Raw genomic sequence first — 16,739 nt, 5'->3', positions numbered from 1 at the left:
GTACTTACCATCACCTGATCACACTCATCCTTTTGCTTCAACTCTTTGGATTTTGCTGACAATTAAATTCTCTTTAATTTTAATTTAATGTCATCTTAATTTAAATTCTCGCAAGCCATCCCATGTACTGTATGTTATTTGTTGTAACTTTACCCTCATCGTCACATGTGGGAGAGAGAACCACAGGCTCCTTACCCAACTCCTCTATGGAAAACAAAATTTGAAGTTAGAAGTCCTTAATCATTTATAAACGGCCTTTTGCTTCAGGTAAAGTCAGAGTTAAAGACAAGCTTTAAGGAACAAGAAAGCTGGGCGTGTGATGGGGGAAACGTCGACATTTACCTTGTCAGCAACCCTGTGCAGTTTCCATGGCATTTCTTCCCTAGTTCACTGGCATTTGCCAGGCTACTTATTTGCTATGTTTAGCAGTCCAAGGCCATTGTACTTCACAAGTTTTCCTGGAAAGAGAAATGCCCACCCAAAACAAGACAAGCACAAACAACACCACCCATCAACTGTGCAAGGTGACATTGCATTGGACATGGCCTAGTTTAATATCAGTGGTCCGTGCCCTGCAGAAAAGCAGGCACTGGGTTATACTGTCCCCTAAATTTTGGGGTCCATAGCCAGCTCACAGGGGCATGTGTATGTGTGTGTGTTTGCGTGTATGTGTAGGTGTGTTATGTGTGTTTCTTTTGAAACTTAGATTGAGTTAATCATCAGTTCGTGGCTCACTTTTCATCACTGGTCCCATCTATTGATTGATTGATTTCCCTTTTTTCATTATTCTCCATTTCTGTTCCTAAAGGCAGCAACTGGGTTCATGTATATCTTTGACTTGGAATACATCCTTATAAAATGATTAGTATTGTCTTGTGTGTATATACTCTTAAGTTTCATAAATTAAATGGGGCTATAGAACACATTTAATCCTTCCTTTATATGCTCAGAACACTGAGGAATCTGTTCACATTTCTGGGTATACATCTATTTTGTTGCTTTTAATTGCTACAGAGTATCCAGTAGGGTGCATTGCCCATGTGCTAGTTACTGCTCCCAGCAATAATGAACACCCGAGTTGCCCCATATCTTTTTTCACACCTAGAGTTTTTAGAATATACACCCAGAAATGGATTGCTGGGTAATAATATTAGGCTAAATACTCCCAGCTTGCTCTCTAGAAGAGCTACGTGCACCAAGAATCTTCGGACGTGTACAAGTTCTTCTATTTCTTCATGTCCCTGCCAACACAGAATCATCCGGCTTCCTAAACTTTTTGTTAATCTCATAGGTGTAAAGTGACATCTTCTAGTTTGGGTTTGCACAGCTCTCATTACTGATGAGTTTGGGCAGCTCTCCATACATGAGGCCTTTGCGTTTCCCCTTCTATGAATTGGCTGTTGATATTCCTTGACCATTTTCCTATTGGAATTCCTGCCCATGTACTTATAGATTTGTAGGGGTTCTTTCTTTATTCTAGATATTAGCCTTTGTCAGATTTAGATTTTGCAAATATGTTATTTCAACTTATCTATTATTTTGACTATGTCCTTTAATGAACAGAAATATTTTTATTTTGATATGATCAAATTAATCAGTTTCCCCTCTATGGCTGATGGCATTTTGGGTCTTATTTGGGTCTTCCTCCTGTGGTATACATTTTAAGTTGTTTTCAGAACTCTGTAATTTGAGCTCTATTAGGAAGCTTTAAAGAGCTTTGCTTTCCTCCCAGTTTTATCCTTTTACAGTCATTACATGATTCAACAATGAAGAGACAGTAGATACAAATTACTGAGTTGGATGTGATTTTGCAGATGTGCTTAAGGCATATTGATTTCTATCTACTTCAGAGTCATGTTGGTGATCAAGTTTCTCAGTACCATTTTCCCACCATCTTTAATCTACTTTCCTGGGCCATTTCTGCCTGAGATACTTGCCCCTTCTGGCTCATTTTCCTTAGCAAGCTTGTGGAATCAGGACAAAGTATTCCCACTGCAAGAGCATCACCTTTGCTGCCTCAGGCTCTGCTCGATGCATATCCTAGGTCCATCTTCTCATAGACCCTCTGGGTGCTCAGAGATGTGCAGGCATTTCTTTTTACCCTTAAAGACCCTCTGGACGTACCCTATATTAGAATCTGGCAACAACTTTAATCTGGGATGCTCAACCGTACTTTGATACACACTCTTTAATTTGAAGAGCAATCCATTTATTTTAATGTACAATCCTCTTGGGTACCTTCATGTTGTGATCTTTCATTGATTGAGCCACACCTGCACAAATCTCAGAGCTAGCAGCTCCAGCCAGGGAATTCCTCGACTCAGAAAATTAACTGTGAAAGGAAACTTGAGGAACACCCAGTGGTTTCCAGCTAGAGGTGGTAACACCTCCTATTGTGGGGAGCATTTGGAAACATTGGGAGGCATTTTTGGTGGTCATAATATCTGGATGTGCCACCAGCATTTAGTACCTGAAGGGTAGGGGTGCTAAATGTCTTACCATGCCTTGGAAGGTCTGAAACAATAAAGAATTGTTTATTTGCCCAAATGCCAATAGTGCCTCTTTGAGAAACAGTGATTTAAACTCCTGTATTGTGTAGATGAAGAAAATGAGACCCAGAGAGTTCGGCAAGTGCCCAAGCACACAACTAAATCTGAACTAGAATATGACCTTCTAGACAACTCAGGCTGTGGTCTTTCCATGGATACAAACACATTTCGTTGGCTGAGCTTGTTCCATGATCTTCTTTTGGGTGGTGGGAGCCATTCCGTGTACACCCTGCTCTTGCTTTTTGTGTTTTTTAAAACATCTTTATCGGAGTATAATTGCTTTACAATGTTGTGTTAGTTTCTGCTGTATAACAAAGTGAATCAACTATACGTATACATATATCCCCATATCCCCTCCCTCTTGCGTCTCCCTCCCACCCTCCCTATCCCACCCCTCTAGGTGGTCACAAAGCACCAAGCTGTGCTATGCAGCTGCTTCCCACTAGCTATCTATTTTACATTTGGTAGTGTATATATGTCAGTGATACTCTCTCACTTTGTCCCAGCTTACCCTTCCCCATCCCCGTGTCCTCAAGGCCATTCTCTACATCTGCGTCTTTATTCTTGTCCTGCCTCTAGACTCTTCAGAACCCTTTTTTTTTTAACTTCCATATATATGTGTTAGCATACGGTATTTGTTTTTCTTCTTCTGACTTACATTCTGTATGACAGACTCGAGGTCCATCCACCTCACTAAAAATAACTCAATTTTGTTTCTTTTTATAGCTCAGTAATATTCCGTTGTATATATGTGCCACATCTTCTTTATCCATTCATCTGTCGATGGACACTTAGGTTGCTTCCATCTCCTGGCTATTGTAAATAGAGCTTCAATGAACATTTTGGTACATGACTCTTTTTGAATTACGGTTTTCTCAGGGTTTATGCCCAGTAGTGTGATTACTGGGTCGTACGGTAGTTCTATTTTTAGTTTTTTAAGGAATCTCCATACTGTTCTCCATAGTGTCTGTATCAATTTACATTCCCAAAACAGTGCAAGAGGGTTCCCTTTCTCCACACCCTCTCCAGCATTTACTGTTTGTAGATTTTTTGATGATCGCCATTCTGACCAGTGTGAGGTGACACCTCGTTGTAGTTTTGATTTACATTTCACTAATGATTAGTGATATTGAGCATCCTTTCGTGTGTTTGTTGGCAATCTGTATATCTTCTTTGGAGAAATGTCTAATTAAGTCTTTTGCCCATCTTTGGATTGGTTTGTTTGCTTTTTTGATATTGAGTTTCATGAGCTGCCTGTATATTAGGAGATTAATCCTTTGTCAGTTGCTTTGTTTGCAAATATTTTCTCCCATTCTGAGGGTTGTCTTTTTGTCTTGTTTATGGTTTCCTTTGCTGTGCAAAAACTTTTAAGTTTCATTAGGTCCCATTTGTTTATTTTTGTTTTTATTTCCATTTCTGTAGGAGATGGGTCAAGAAGGATCTTGCTGTGATTTATGTCAAAGAGTCTTCTGCCTATGTTTTCCTCTAAGAGTTTTTTTTTTAATTTAATTTTATTTATTTTTTTATACAGCAGGTTCTTATTAGTCATCAATTTTATACACATCAGTGTATACCTCTAAGATTTTATAGTGTCTGGCCTTACATTTAGCTCTTTAATCCATTTTGAGCTTATTTTTGTGTATGCTGTTAGGAAGTGTTCTAATTTCATTCTTTTACACGAAGCTGTCCAGTTTTCCCAGCACCACTTATTGAAGAGGCTGTTTTTTCTCCATTGTATATTCTTGTCTCCTTTGTCAGAGATAAGGTGACCATATGTGCTTAGGTTTATCTCTGGACTTTCTATCCTGTTCCATTGATCTATATTTCTGTTTTTGTACCAGTACCATACTTTCTTGATTACTGTAACTTTGTAGTATAGCCTGTATTCAGGGAGTCTGATTCCTCAGCTCCAATTTTTCCCCTCAAGATTGCTTTGGCTATTTGGGATCTTTTGTGTTTCCATACAAATTGTGAAAAATTTTTATCTAGTTCTGTGAAAAATGCCATTGGTAGTTTGATAGGGATTGCACTGAATCTGCAGATTGCTTTGGGTAGTATAGTCATTTTCACAATGTTGATTCTTCCAATCCAAGAACATGGTCTATCTCTCCATCTGTTTGTATCATCTTTAATTTCTTTCTTCAGTGTCTTATAGTTTTCTGCATACAGCTCTTTTGTCTCCTTAGGTAGGTTTATTCCTAGATATTTTATTCTTTTTGTTGCAGTGGTAAATGGGAGTGTTTCCTTAATTTCTCTTTCATATTTTTCATCATTAATGTATAGGAATGCAAGAGATTTCTGTGCATTAATTTTGTATCCTGCTACTTTACCAAATTCATTGATTAGCTCTAGTAGTTTTCTGGTAGCATCTTTAGGATTCTCTATGGATAGTATCATGTCATCTGCAAACAGTGACAGCTTTACTTCTTCTTTTCCGATTTGGATTCCTTTTATTTGTTTTCTTCTCTGCTGTGACTAAAACTTCCAAAACAATGTTGAATAATAGTGGTGAGAGTGGGCAACCTTGTCTTGTTCCTGATCTTAGTGGAAATGGTTTCAGTTTCACCATTGAGAATGATGTTTGCTGTGGGTTTATCACATACGGCCTTTATTATGTTGAGTTAAGTTCCCTCTGTGCCTACTCTCTGGAGAGTTTTTATCATAAATAGGTGTTGAATTCTGTCGATAGCTTTTCCTGCATGTATTGAGATTATCATATGGTTTTTATCCTTCAACTTCTTAATATGGTGTATCACATTGATTGATTTGTGTATATTGAAGAATCCTTGCATTCATGGGATAAACCCCACTTGATCATGGTGTATGATCCTTTTAATGTGCTGTTGGATTCTGTTTGCTAGTATTTTGTTGAGGATTTTTGCATCTGTGTTCCTCAGTGATTTTGGCCTGGAGTTTTCTTTCTTTGTGACATCTTTGTCTGGTTTTGGTATCAGGGTGATGGTGGCCTCATAGAATGAGTTTGGGAGTGTTCCTCCCTCTGCTATATTTTGGAAGAGTTAGAGAAGGATAGGTGTTAGCTCTTCTCTAAATATCTGATAGAATTCACCTGTGAAGATATCTGGTCCTGGGCTTTTGTCTGTTGGAAGATTTTTAATCACAGTTTCAATTTCAGTGCTTGTGATTGGTCTGTTTATATTTTATATTTCTTCCTGGTTCAGTCTCAGAAGGTTGTGCCTTTCAAAGGATTTGTCCATTTCTTACAAGTTGTCCATTTTATTGGCTTGTAGTAATGTCTCATGATCCTTTGTAGTTCTGCAGTATCAGTTGTCACTTCTCCTTTTTCATTTCTAATTCTGTTGATTTGAGTCTTCTCCCTTTTTTTCTTGGTGAGTCTGGCTGATGATTTATCAATTTTGTTTATCTTCTCAAAGAACCAGCTTTTAGTTTTATTGATCTTTGCTATTGTTTCCTTCATTTCTTTTTCATTTATTTCTGATCTGATCTTTATGATTTCTTTCCTTCTGCTCACTTTGGGGTTTTTTTTGTTCTTCTTTCTGTAATTGCTTTATGTGTACGGCTAGGTTGTTTATTTGAGATGTTTCTTGAGGTAGGATTGTATTGGTATAAACTTCCCTCTTAGAACTGCTTTTGCTGCATCCCATAGGTTTTGGGCCATCGTGTTTTCATTGTCATTTGTTTCTAGGTATTTTTTCATTTCCTCTTTGACTTCTTCAGTGATTTCTTGGTTATTTAGTAGTGTATTGCTTACCCTCCATGTGTTTGTATTTTTTACAGTTTTTTTCCCTGTAATTGATATCTAGTCTCATAGTGTTGTGGTTGGAAAAGATACTTGATACGATTTCAATTTTCTTAAATTTACCAAGGCTTGATTTGTGACCCAAGATATGATCTATCCTGGAGAATATGCCATGAACACTTGAGAAGAAAGTGTATTCTGTTGTTTTTGGATGGAATGTCCTATAAATATCAAGTAAGTCCATCTTGTTTAATGTATCATTTAAAGCCTGTGTTTCCTTATTTATTTTCATTTTGGATGATCTGTTCATTGGTGAAAGTGGGGTGTTAAAGTCCCCTACTATGATTGTGTTATTGTCTATTTCCCCTTTTATGGCTGTTAGCATTTGCCTTATGTATTGATGTGCTCCTACGTTGAGTGCATAAATATTTACAATTGTTATATCTTCTTCTTGGATTGATCCCTTGACCATTATGTAGTGTCCTTCTTTGTCTCTTGTAATAGTCTTTATCTTAAAGTCTATTTTGTCTAATATGAGAATTGCTACTCCAGCTTTCTTTTGATTTCCGTTTGCATTGAATATCTATTTCCATCCCCTCACTTTCAGTCTTTATGTGTCCCTAGGTCTGAAGTGGGTCTCTTGTAGACAGCGTATATACGGGTCTTGTTTTTGTATCCATTCAGACACACATAGGTCTTTTGGTTGGAACATTTAATCCATTTATATTTAAGGTAATTATCAATATGTATGTTCCTATTACCATTTTCTTAATTGTTTTTGGTTTGTTATTGTAGGTCTTTTCGTTCTCTTGTAGGTCTTTCCTTCTCTTCTTCTAGAGAAGTTCCTTTAGCATTTGTTGTAAAGCTGGTTTGGTGGTGCTGAATTCTCTTAGCTTTTTCTTGTCTTTAAAGGTTTTAATTTCTCTATCAAATCTGAATGAGATCCTTGCTGGGTAGAGTAATCTTGGTTGTAGGTTTTTCCCTTTCATCACTTTCAATACGTCCTGCCAGTCCCTTCTGGCTTGCAGAGTTTCTGCTGAAAGATCAGCTGTTAACCTTATGGGGATTCCCTTGTATGTTATTTTTCCCTTTTAATATTTTTATATTAAAAATATAATATAATTTATATTATATAAATTATATAATATTTAATTTTATAATATAAATAGTATAAATGCTGGTTTTAATATTTTTTCTTTGTATTCAATTTTTGATAGTTTGATTAATATGTGTCTTGGCATGTTTCTCCTTAGATTTATCCTGTATGGAGCTCTCTGTGTTTCCTGGACTTGATTGACTGTTTCCTTTCCCATATTAGGGAAGTTTTCAACTATAATCTCTTCAAATACTTTCTCAGTCCCTTTCTTTTTCTCTTCTTCTTCTGGGACACCTATAATTCGAATTTTTGTGCATTTAATGTTGTCCCAGGGGTCTCTGAGACTGTCCTCAATTCTTTTCATTCTTTTCTCTTTATTCTGCTCTGTGGTAGTTATTTCCACTATTTTGTTTTCCAGATCACTTATCCATTCTTCTGCCTCAGTTATTCTGCTATTGATTCCTTCTAGACAATTTTTAATTTCATTTATTGTGCTGTTCGTCATTGTTTATTTGCTCTTTAGTTCTTCTAGATCCTTGTTAAACATTTCTTGTATTTTCTCTATTCTATTTCCAAGATTTTGGATCATCTTTACTATCATTACTCTGAATTCTTTTTCAGGTAGACTGCCTATTACCTCTTCATTTGTTTGGTCTTGTGGGTTTTTACTTTGTTTCTTCATCTGCTGTGTATTTCTCTGTCTTCTCTTGCTTAACTTACTGTGCTTGGGGTCTCCTTTTCACAGGCTGCAGGTTCGTAGTTCCCGTTGTTTTTGGTGTGTGCCCCCAGTGGGTAAGGTTGGTTCAGTGGGTTGTGTAGGCTTCCTGGTGGAGGGGACTAGTGCCTGTGTTCTGGTGGGTGAGGCTGGATCTTGTCTTTCTGGTGGGCAGGACCATTTCCGGTGTTTGTTTTGGGGTGTCTGTGAACTTAGTATGATTTTAGGCAGCCTCTCTGCTAATGGGTGGGGTTGTGTTCCTGTCTTGCTAGTTGTCTGGCATGTCCAGCACTGGAGCTTGCTGGTCGTGAGTGGAGCTGGGACTTAGTGTTGAGATGGAGGTCTCTAGGAGAGTTCTTGCCGATTGATGTTACGTGTGGCTGGGAGGTCTCTGGTGAACCAATGTCCTGAACTCGGCTCTCCCACCTCAGAGGTTCAGGACTGACACCCAGCCACAGCACGAAGACCCTGTTAGCCACACGGCCAAAGCAACCCAAACGTTTATCTTTCTGGCTTGACAGAAGTTGCCATATTGCTTCTAGTGTTGGAAGGTCTCCGGAAGAGGCAGGGGTGGGCTGTGGTTCAGTGCGGGGACAAGGACACTGCTCTTGTTGTTTTTAACCTTGCTTTTTCTCTTTATTTTTTCTGGTTACAGCTGAGCTCGGTGACTATGATCCTGACGAGCATCCCGAGAATTACATCAGTGAGTTCGAGATTTTCCCCAAGCAGTCACAGAAGCTGGAAAGAAAAATAGTGGAAATTCATAAAAATGAACTCAGGTAATAGGGGTAGACATTTGTAGAAATGATAGAGGTGAGACAGTGTTCTTACTGCAGGGAATGTGCAAATCGTGTTGTGAAGAATATTTGTAATGTATGGGTAGACTCTTTCAGGTGGCAGGTCAGTATTTCTGGGCACTGGCAAGGTCCTCCATCAGTGACAATCTCAATAATGTGGGGTCCCCTGTGTGGGTGTTTATGAACCATCAGCAGTTATTAGAGCCATATATTTTCTCCTGGGTTTTAACAACCCTGGGTTTCTGAACATGAAATCTAGGATAAATAAGTAATCCTTTCTATTTTGAATTTTGCATTGCCTCTTCCCTTCCTGTGGCCATTGTTGAAAGCTTTGACTCCAAGTAGAGTAGAATCCATTGACAAGGTTTCCTTTGCTGAGCTGCTTTCAAGATGACAGATTCAGCATCTGCTTCTCTTTTCCTTGTCTGTGTTGCTCCAGGACGATTGATAACTACAGAGGAGTACGAGTAGCGAAATCACATACAGTATTTATTCACTGTGGACCAGACACTGTTCTCAGTACTTGTGCATATTGACTCATTTAATCTTCGCAACAACTTAGGAGATAGGTGCCATGGTTGTTCCCATTTTACAGATGAGGGAACTGAGGCACAGAGTGATTAAGCATTCTACCCAGGGTCACACAGCTAGCAAGTGACAGAGGCTGGATTTGAATCTAGGCAGCCTGGCTCTAGAGTCTGTGCCCTGGAGCATTGTGATGCTTCTGTTCTGCATAGGCTACCAGGAAGGAAATGAAGCATGAATAGGAATCATCACCAATTTGGAATCCAGGGAACTCAGGTATCCTAATCTGTAACTAGAATATAGATCCCTGCAAATCACAGAAAATTCATTTTGATAATCATAGCAAGCCTGGGCTGTGCTATGACAAGTATGGATGAAGAACTGTGCATGCTGAGATGCTTCCGTCTTCTGCGCTTCTGGTAATTATAAAAAAAAAACCAAAAAACCCCCCATAGTGTCACTGGATTATGAATCCTGGAACAAATGATTGTCCCCTTGAGAGGGAGTGCTGAGATCCCTGCTTTATGCAGGCACTCCCCCTGCTGTTAATTCTGAGAAGAGTGTACATGTGGGCATTAAAGGTGGCAGCATAGTTCAGCTTGAGAAAGATGGCCTTTGGGGCTTCCCTGGTGGCGCAGTGGCTGAGAGTCCGCCTGCCGATGCAGGGGACACGGGTTCGTACCCCGGTCTGGGAAGATCCCACACGCCACGGAGCGGCTAGGCCCGTGAGCCATGGCCCCTGAGCCTGCACGTCCGGAGCCTGTGCTCTGCAACGGGAGAGGCCACAACAGTGAGAGGCCTGCGTACCACAAAAAATTAAAGAAGATGACCCTTGTCCTTAAGAGGTAAAGATGATTAGACATCAAAAATTGTACAGATTTCAGAAAGCAACATACCATCTCTATGGGTAATTTTAGGGTATTGTCTCCCAATGAAAGCTTTGTTGAAAATATGACAGTCTGCCTACTTTTTTTACAATTTGGGAACAAACATGCTAGAGGTAAAAGTAAAGGTCCAGTGCTTCAGTTGAAGGCTTGTGGACCAGCAGTGTCTGAGCAGCACAGGGTGAGACCCTCTGGATGAAGCCGTGACATCCACTGTGCAGATTGGTAGGGAAAGGGGATTGAACGGTCTGCTGTGACCAGAATTTGCAGGGTCTCAAATGCTCAGAACATATGACAATAAACATTTTATATATATATATATATATATATATATATATATATATATATATATATAAATTTATTCATTTATTTAATTTTTGGCTGCATTGGGTCTTTGTTTCTGTGCGCCGGCTTTCTCTAGTTGTGGCGAGCGGGGGCTACTCTTTGTTGCGGCGCACGGGCTTCTCATTGCGGTGACTTCTCTTGTTGCGGAGCACAGGCTCTAGGTGCGCAGGCTTCAGTAGTTGTGGCACACGGGCTTCAGTAGTTGCAGCTCATGGGCTCTAGAGCACAGGCTCAGTAGTTGTGGCTCACAGGCTTAGTTGCTCCACGGCATGTGGGATCTTCCCGGACCAGGGCTTGAACCCGTGTCCCCTGCATTGGCAGGTGGATTCTTAACCACTGCGCCACCAGAGAAGCCTGATAAGAAACGTTTATTGAGCTCTTACTGGATGCCAAGCACTGTGCTAAGAGCCTTACATGCATCACCCCACTCAGTCCTGCCAAACTCTACGAGGTTTGTGCTATTGTTGTTGTTCCCTGTCTGAGGCGAAGAAAGCACAGCCTGGAGTGGCTGAAGGACTTGCACTGTTAGTAGCAGAGTCAGGACTTGAACCTTGCTCTTACCTGACACTCATACCCATGCTCTTATCCCCTGTGCTGAGCAACCATAAGGCAACCTGGTAGTCACATTGATGTTCCACAGTGATCATGATGGCGATGGCCCAGAGGGTGGAGACTGTGGCAGGAGGATCAGTTAGAGCTGTCATCCAGGCAAGACATGCTGGGGACCTGAACAAGAATTGGAGTAGAGAAAACTGAAAGAAGAGGATTTTGAGAGACGTTGCAGGAAGACTTGGTGACCCACTGGATTTCATGAGCAAATGAGTGGAGCCAAGAAGATTCCAGATTGTTTTTTATAATAAGAAAGCTGTAGATTGGACCTTGTGCCAGCATTTGAATCTGTTGACAACCCTGAAAGTAGTCTTCATGCATCTAGAGAACAGACAGGGTCAACAGTCAGCTATGGTTTGTAGACCTTGGAAGTAAACTCCATGGCTTGGCCAAAGCTGCTTTCCTGTTGCCCAACACATTTGTAACACCCAGAAAGCCCTTGTGAAGAAGTCAAAGTTGTATGTCTGGAGGATGAAACAGCCAGATATCCTGTGATATTGAAAAGAGACATTCAGAGGGTATTTTGCTATGTGTTTTTGCTCCTTTTTCTCCTTAAGTAGTCATGTGTTTCCTTCTGCATCAATGCAGCAGAGAGAGAGTTCAGGTTTGGATGGAACGATAAGAAGAGCAGGCAAGCTGACAATGCAGAAGAGAAGGGGCTTTCTATCAATAGAATCGGTTGGAAACCTGCTACAGAGACTGAGGTTGCCCTGGGGGATCAGCGAGCCCTTTGCACACAGGTCATGAAAGTATCAATCTTCTTGTGTGGGAATTGGACCTCTGGTTGGATTACTCTGCAAACCTGACAGTTCCAGGAAGGAGTCATAGGTGGAAGAGACCCATATAGGCTGCACCAAGGTGTTACCATCTTACTCTCCAAGGTTATCACAGCACTCATGACCCTCCCACACAGCAAAGGGACAATGCGTGATCAATGATCTGTTGTTATGGAAACTTTCTGAATGGTTTCCAGTTGGCCTTTGTTGGGGTATGAGCCTGCTCCCCCCTCCCCCGCCCAAATAACCTCTTGCTCCCTACCCGGTTTCTGACCCAGTCAAGGAAGAAAACAAAAGAGATGCCAATAGAGACACTCAGACATTAGCAGAAATGACCATGATGTGCCTGATAAACAGGATTAGCTCTGTGGGTTCACAATCTTCTCCAGCCTTTTTACTTGATTAGAATCCTTTTTCTCCTGTGCTCTCTGTGGAAGGTACTAAAGCTGTGATTCTTGGGAGAAAATGAATCAGGGCGGAAGAACTTTCCTCCTTAGGAGGCTACACAGTGCTTGAAGGTGGACCCAAGATGGATTGATAGACAGGCGTTAATAAGGGAGTTCTTTAGGGGGGAGGAGAGAGAGAGAGACTCTGGAATTTGGAGGTGCTTGAAAATATAAGGCCAAGGTTTTAGTAAGAGTTTGCATGGACTAAGTGCTTAGACTCCTTTAAATGTTGAAGAGATTTGTGAGTGAAGATTGAAGTTCGTGGCTAGGGCAGCTTTGCTTCTTCAGATGTGCCACGTCATTGACTGACGGGGGGGTGGGGGGAGAAGACATAGTTTTGCAAATATAATATCATAGTTATTGATCATCTCTGTACCAGTCGAGGTAACTAGATTTTCCTGAGGAAACAACTCCAAAAGCTCACAAGAAAGGTTTGTTTGTTTGTTCACTTATTTATTTACTTCTTGCTCTGCTGTATACTCACCAGAGGTCAGCTGGGGGCTGTGCTAGTCATTGTCACTTGAGTCAGTCACAGACTTGAGTTTGCCAGGAAAAAGAGAGCTGTGAAAGGTCCTGCTTCAGCTTGGAAGTGATACATATCGCTTCTGCTTTACCACTGTGGCCAGAACTAGCCACATGGTCCCATCCAGCAGCAAGGAAGTGCAGTTCTATCAGGTGTCCGGAAGGTGCAGACTGGAAACAGCTGGCAGACAGCTCTTAATGGCCTTCACAATCTCATTGACTAATAGAGTTTTTGTTTTCATAGACTTTATTTCTTAGAAGAGTTTTAGGTTCACACCAGAATCGAGTGGAAGGTATACAGATTTCCCCTATAGTCTCTGCCCCAACACATGTACAACCTTCCCCAAATCATCATCCATCCCCCACCAGAGTGGAACATTTATTATAATTGATGAACCTACATCGATACCTTAGGGTTCGCTCTTGATGTTGTATATTCTATGGGTTTAGACAATAGTATAATGATATGTATATCCACCATTATAGTATCATACAGAATACTTTCACTGCCCTAAACACCTTCTGTGCTCTGCCTTATTCATCCCTCCCTCCTCCCTAACCTCTGGCAATTGCTGATCTGTTACCTGTCTCCATAGTTTTGCCTTTTCCAGAATGTCATACAGTTGGGACCATACAGTATGTAGCCTTTTCAAATTAGCTTTTTTCACTAAGCAATATGCATTTAAGATTCCTGCTCGTCTTTTATTGATAGCTCATTTCTTCATATTGCTGAATAATATATTCCGTTGTATGTACCACAGTTTATTTATCCATTCACCTACCGAAGGACACATGGTTGCTTTCAAGTCTTGGCAGTTATGAGTAAAATTGGTATAATCAACCATGGACAGGCTTTTGTGTGGACATAAATTTTCATCTCCTTTGGGTAAATATCAAGGAGCATCATTGCTGGATTGTATGGTAAGAGTATATTCAATTGTGTAAGAAACTGACAAACTGTCTTCCAAAGTGGCTGTACCATTTTGCATTCCCACCAGCAATGGATGAGAGATCCTGTTGCTCCACATCTTTACCAGCATGTGGTGTTTTCAGTGTTCTGGATTCCAGCCATTCCAGTAGGTATATAGCTAATAGAATTTTATTTAGAAAGATTTTATAAAGGCATCTTTGGGCCTCTTAACAACCTGTGAACTGGAGAATGTAGATATGTATCTATATGATTCACAGTTTTGAATACATGTCTATGCTAAAACTCACTGAGGCTGAGTAATTCTTCTAGATCAGGTGTAGTTAATAAATTTGTTTGGCTTTCTGGGCTGTATGGTCTCTATTGCAGCCACTCGGCTCTGCTTTTGTAGGGTGACAGACAATACATAAATGAGTGGGCTGTGATTCACTAAAACTTCATTGACAAAACAGATGGTGGACTGGATTTGATTCATGGGTTCTAGTTTGCTGACCTTTGTTTTAAACATCTAGTAGAGCAGGTCTAGAATCAATTTCTGCTTCACTATCCTGACTCCACAGATAATTTTAAGACAAAAGATCCATATTTGTTTTTAAAACTATGTATAAGAAATAATCTCATAATTTATAGATTTTATTTGAGTTTGGTATGCAGAGATGAGATCCTAGCAATGGGACTGCTTAGAAATAGGTTATTCCTCCTTCTAGAGCCCTCTGGTGGCTGGAGGAAGCCATTGCAACAACCCCCAGGGGACGTGACAGTTGTTATTTTTGACTCTTTTGGTTTCTGTTTTCCACAGCTTTAATCATGACCATCTGGGTTAAGAGGGAATACCCATACCATTAGTCCTGGGGGGTCCTCAGAGGGGGTTGAAGATCAAGAATAAGATTGATTTCACTATCAGGAACCATGATAGGTTTCTCTGGAGGTTTTCCTGGAGTTTCTACTCAGCTAGTTCATCAGGTTTCTCATTAGAAGCAAAGACCTTTGGATTAGCTTCAGTAACAGGTCATCAGCTTTTAAATATTCAGAAAACTCAATTGGCGGTGAAGCAGTTTGATGAAGTATATTCCTTGCCCTTAAAGAGCAGAAAAATTATCGGATTAACCACCCCCATAATGATCTAATGCAGTGTGGTTTGTGCTGGAAGTAATAATGACACTGAGTGTATTTTAAAGAGTCAGTATCTCTTTTTATTTCTCAAAGCTCACAATCTCTGTAAATCATGTGCCATGGCTTCCGGGCAAGGATTTGTAGTTTCAAAAATGTCTAGCTTTCTAGGACTTCCCTGGTGGTGCAGAGGTTAAGAATCCGCCTGCCAGTGCAGGGGACACAGGTTCGACCCTGGTCCGGAAGATCCCACATGCCGCAGAGCAGCTGAGCCCGTGTACCACAACTACTGAGCCTGCACTCTAGAGCCCGCGAGCCACAACTACTGAGCCCGCGAGCCACAATTACTAAGCCTGCACACCTAGAGCCCGTGCTCCACAACAAGAGAAGCCACTGCAATGAGAGGCCCGCGCACTGCAACAAACAGTAGCCCCTGCTCACCGCAACTAGAGAAAGCCTGCGTGCAGCAGTGAAGACCCAACGCTGCCAAAAATAAATAAATAAAAATTAATTAATTAATCAAAAAAAATAACAGTGCTTGGACTACACTCTCACCCAGATGTAGGTTCTTTGGCCAAATAATAGTTTTGGAAAATGGAATCAGCTCCCATAAAGTTCTAGCTTACTTGCAACTGGGGGATTTGGTAACATGCCTGTCACCTACATGACAGCAGCAGCACTCTTTAAAAGAATCATTTGTTCTCTGAGTCGCCACCATCCCTGCTCAGTCAATTCACCTCAGTCCTCCATTGGATTGTTTGAAACCACCTTCTTTTACCAATAAGGAAACGGAGGCCTGAGAAATTAACTTATTCAAGGCTACACAGTTGGGAAGCAATAGAACTTGACCTGAAACCTAAGTGTTCCTGTAAAGCACTCTGATGTCTTTCTAAGTGGCTGTTCTTCTGTGTGTCTTGCCCCTGTCCCAGAGCATCACCATATGTCTCCCCCATATCATGGCAGTCACCCAAATTTGTAGTGTTCTATCTAATGCTCTGCACAGATGCAGTCCCTAATGTTCCCCAAGGAGCTTAGGAGAGATAATGTCCCTAAGTAAAGAATTAGAAGTGACAGACTAGGGACTCTCACTTCCAGTGAGGATGTGGAAAGCACGAGAGAGGGATCTCCCCCTAACACCAAGACACCACCAGCAAGCTAGATAAACTACAAAGTCTTTTTTTTTTTTTTTTTTTTTTTTTTTGCGGTACGCAGGCCTCTCACTGTTGTGGCCTCTCCCGTTGCGGAGCACAGGCTCCGGACGCGCAGGCCCAGCGGCCACGGCTCACGGGCCCAGCTGCTCCGTGACACATGGGACCCTCCCGGACCGGGGCACGAACCCGTGTCCCCTGCATCGGCAGGCGGACCCCCAACCACTGCGCCACCAGGGAAGCCCCAAAGTCATATTTTTTAAACCCATCTGAGAGCTGAGGATGCAAAGAAACCTAAAGGTACTAAAATCCAGAATGCCTTTCCTGGGACGGCAGAGACCTGCTGTTGCTTTTACCTCTGGTGGTGGTGGGAGGAGGAGGAATATGCCAGAGGTGGGGGGCAAGGGGAACGAGCCAGACCTTTAACAAGCATTTAGTGACCACGAGTGGGCTGACCTGACTGACTGGGACCCCAAAGACTCCAGCTACAGAGTGAGTTGCACTTTCCCACCACCATTGGACCCCAGGCCTTCACTGAGTGAAGAGGGGCAGTATGCCAACGTCAGACAGG

General features: G+C 41.3%; 1 protein-coding gene across 1 annotated transcript in view; it reads left to right on the top strand.

Annotated features, from left to right (window-relative positions):
• The window catches only part of FRMD3 (FERM domain containing 3), a gene marked incomplete at its 5' end in the record, with an annotated part of 311,556 nt that overhangs the window by 212,083 nt on the left and 82,734 nt on the right, over window positions 1–16,739 (top strand). Inside the window, one exon of the mRNA XM_082843148.1 lies at window positions 8,734–8,857. Within this exon, the coding sequence (XP_082699274.1) occupies window positions 8,734–8,857 (124 nt within the window). The remainder of the gene's footprint in view (window positions 1–8,733; window positions 8,858–16,739) is intronic.

The sequence above is a fragment of the Leucopleurus acutus genome, assembly GCF_964270905.1.
Source record: "Leucopleurus acutus genome assembly, chromosome: 7".
Lineage (NCBI taxonomy): Eukaryota > Metazoa > Chordata > Mammalia > Artiodactyla > Delphinidae > Leucopleurus > Leucopleurus acutus.
This window is presented reverse-complemented; position numbering and strand designations above follow the sequence as displayed.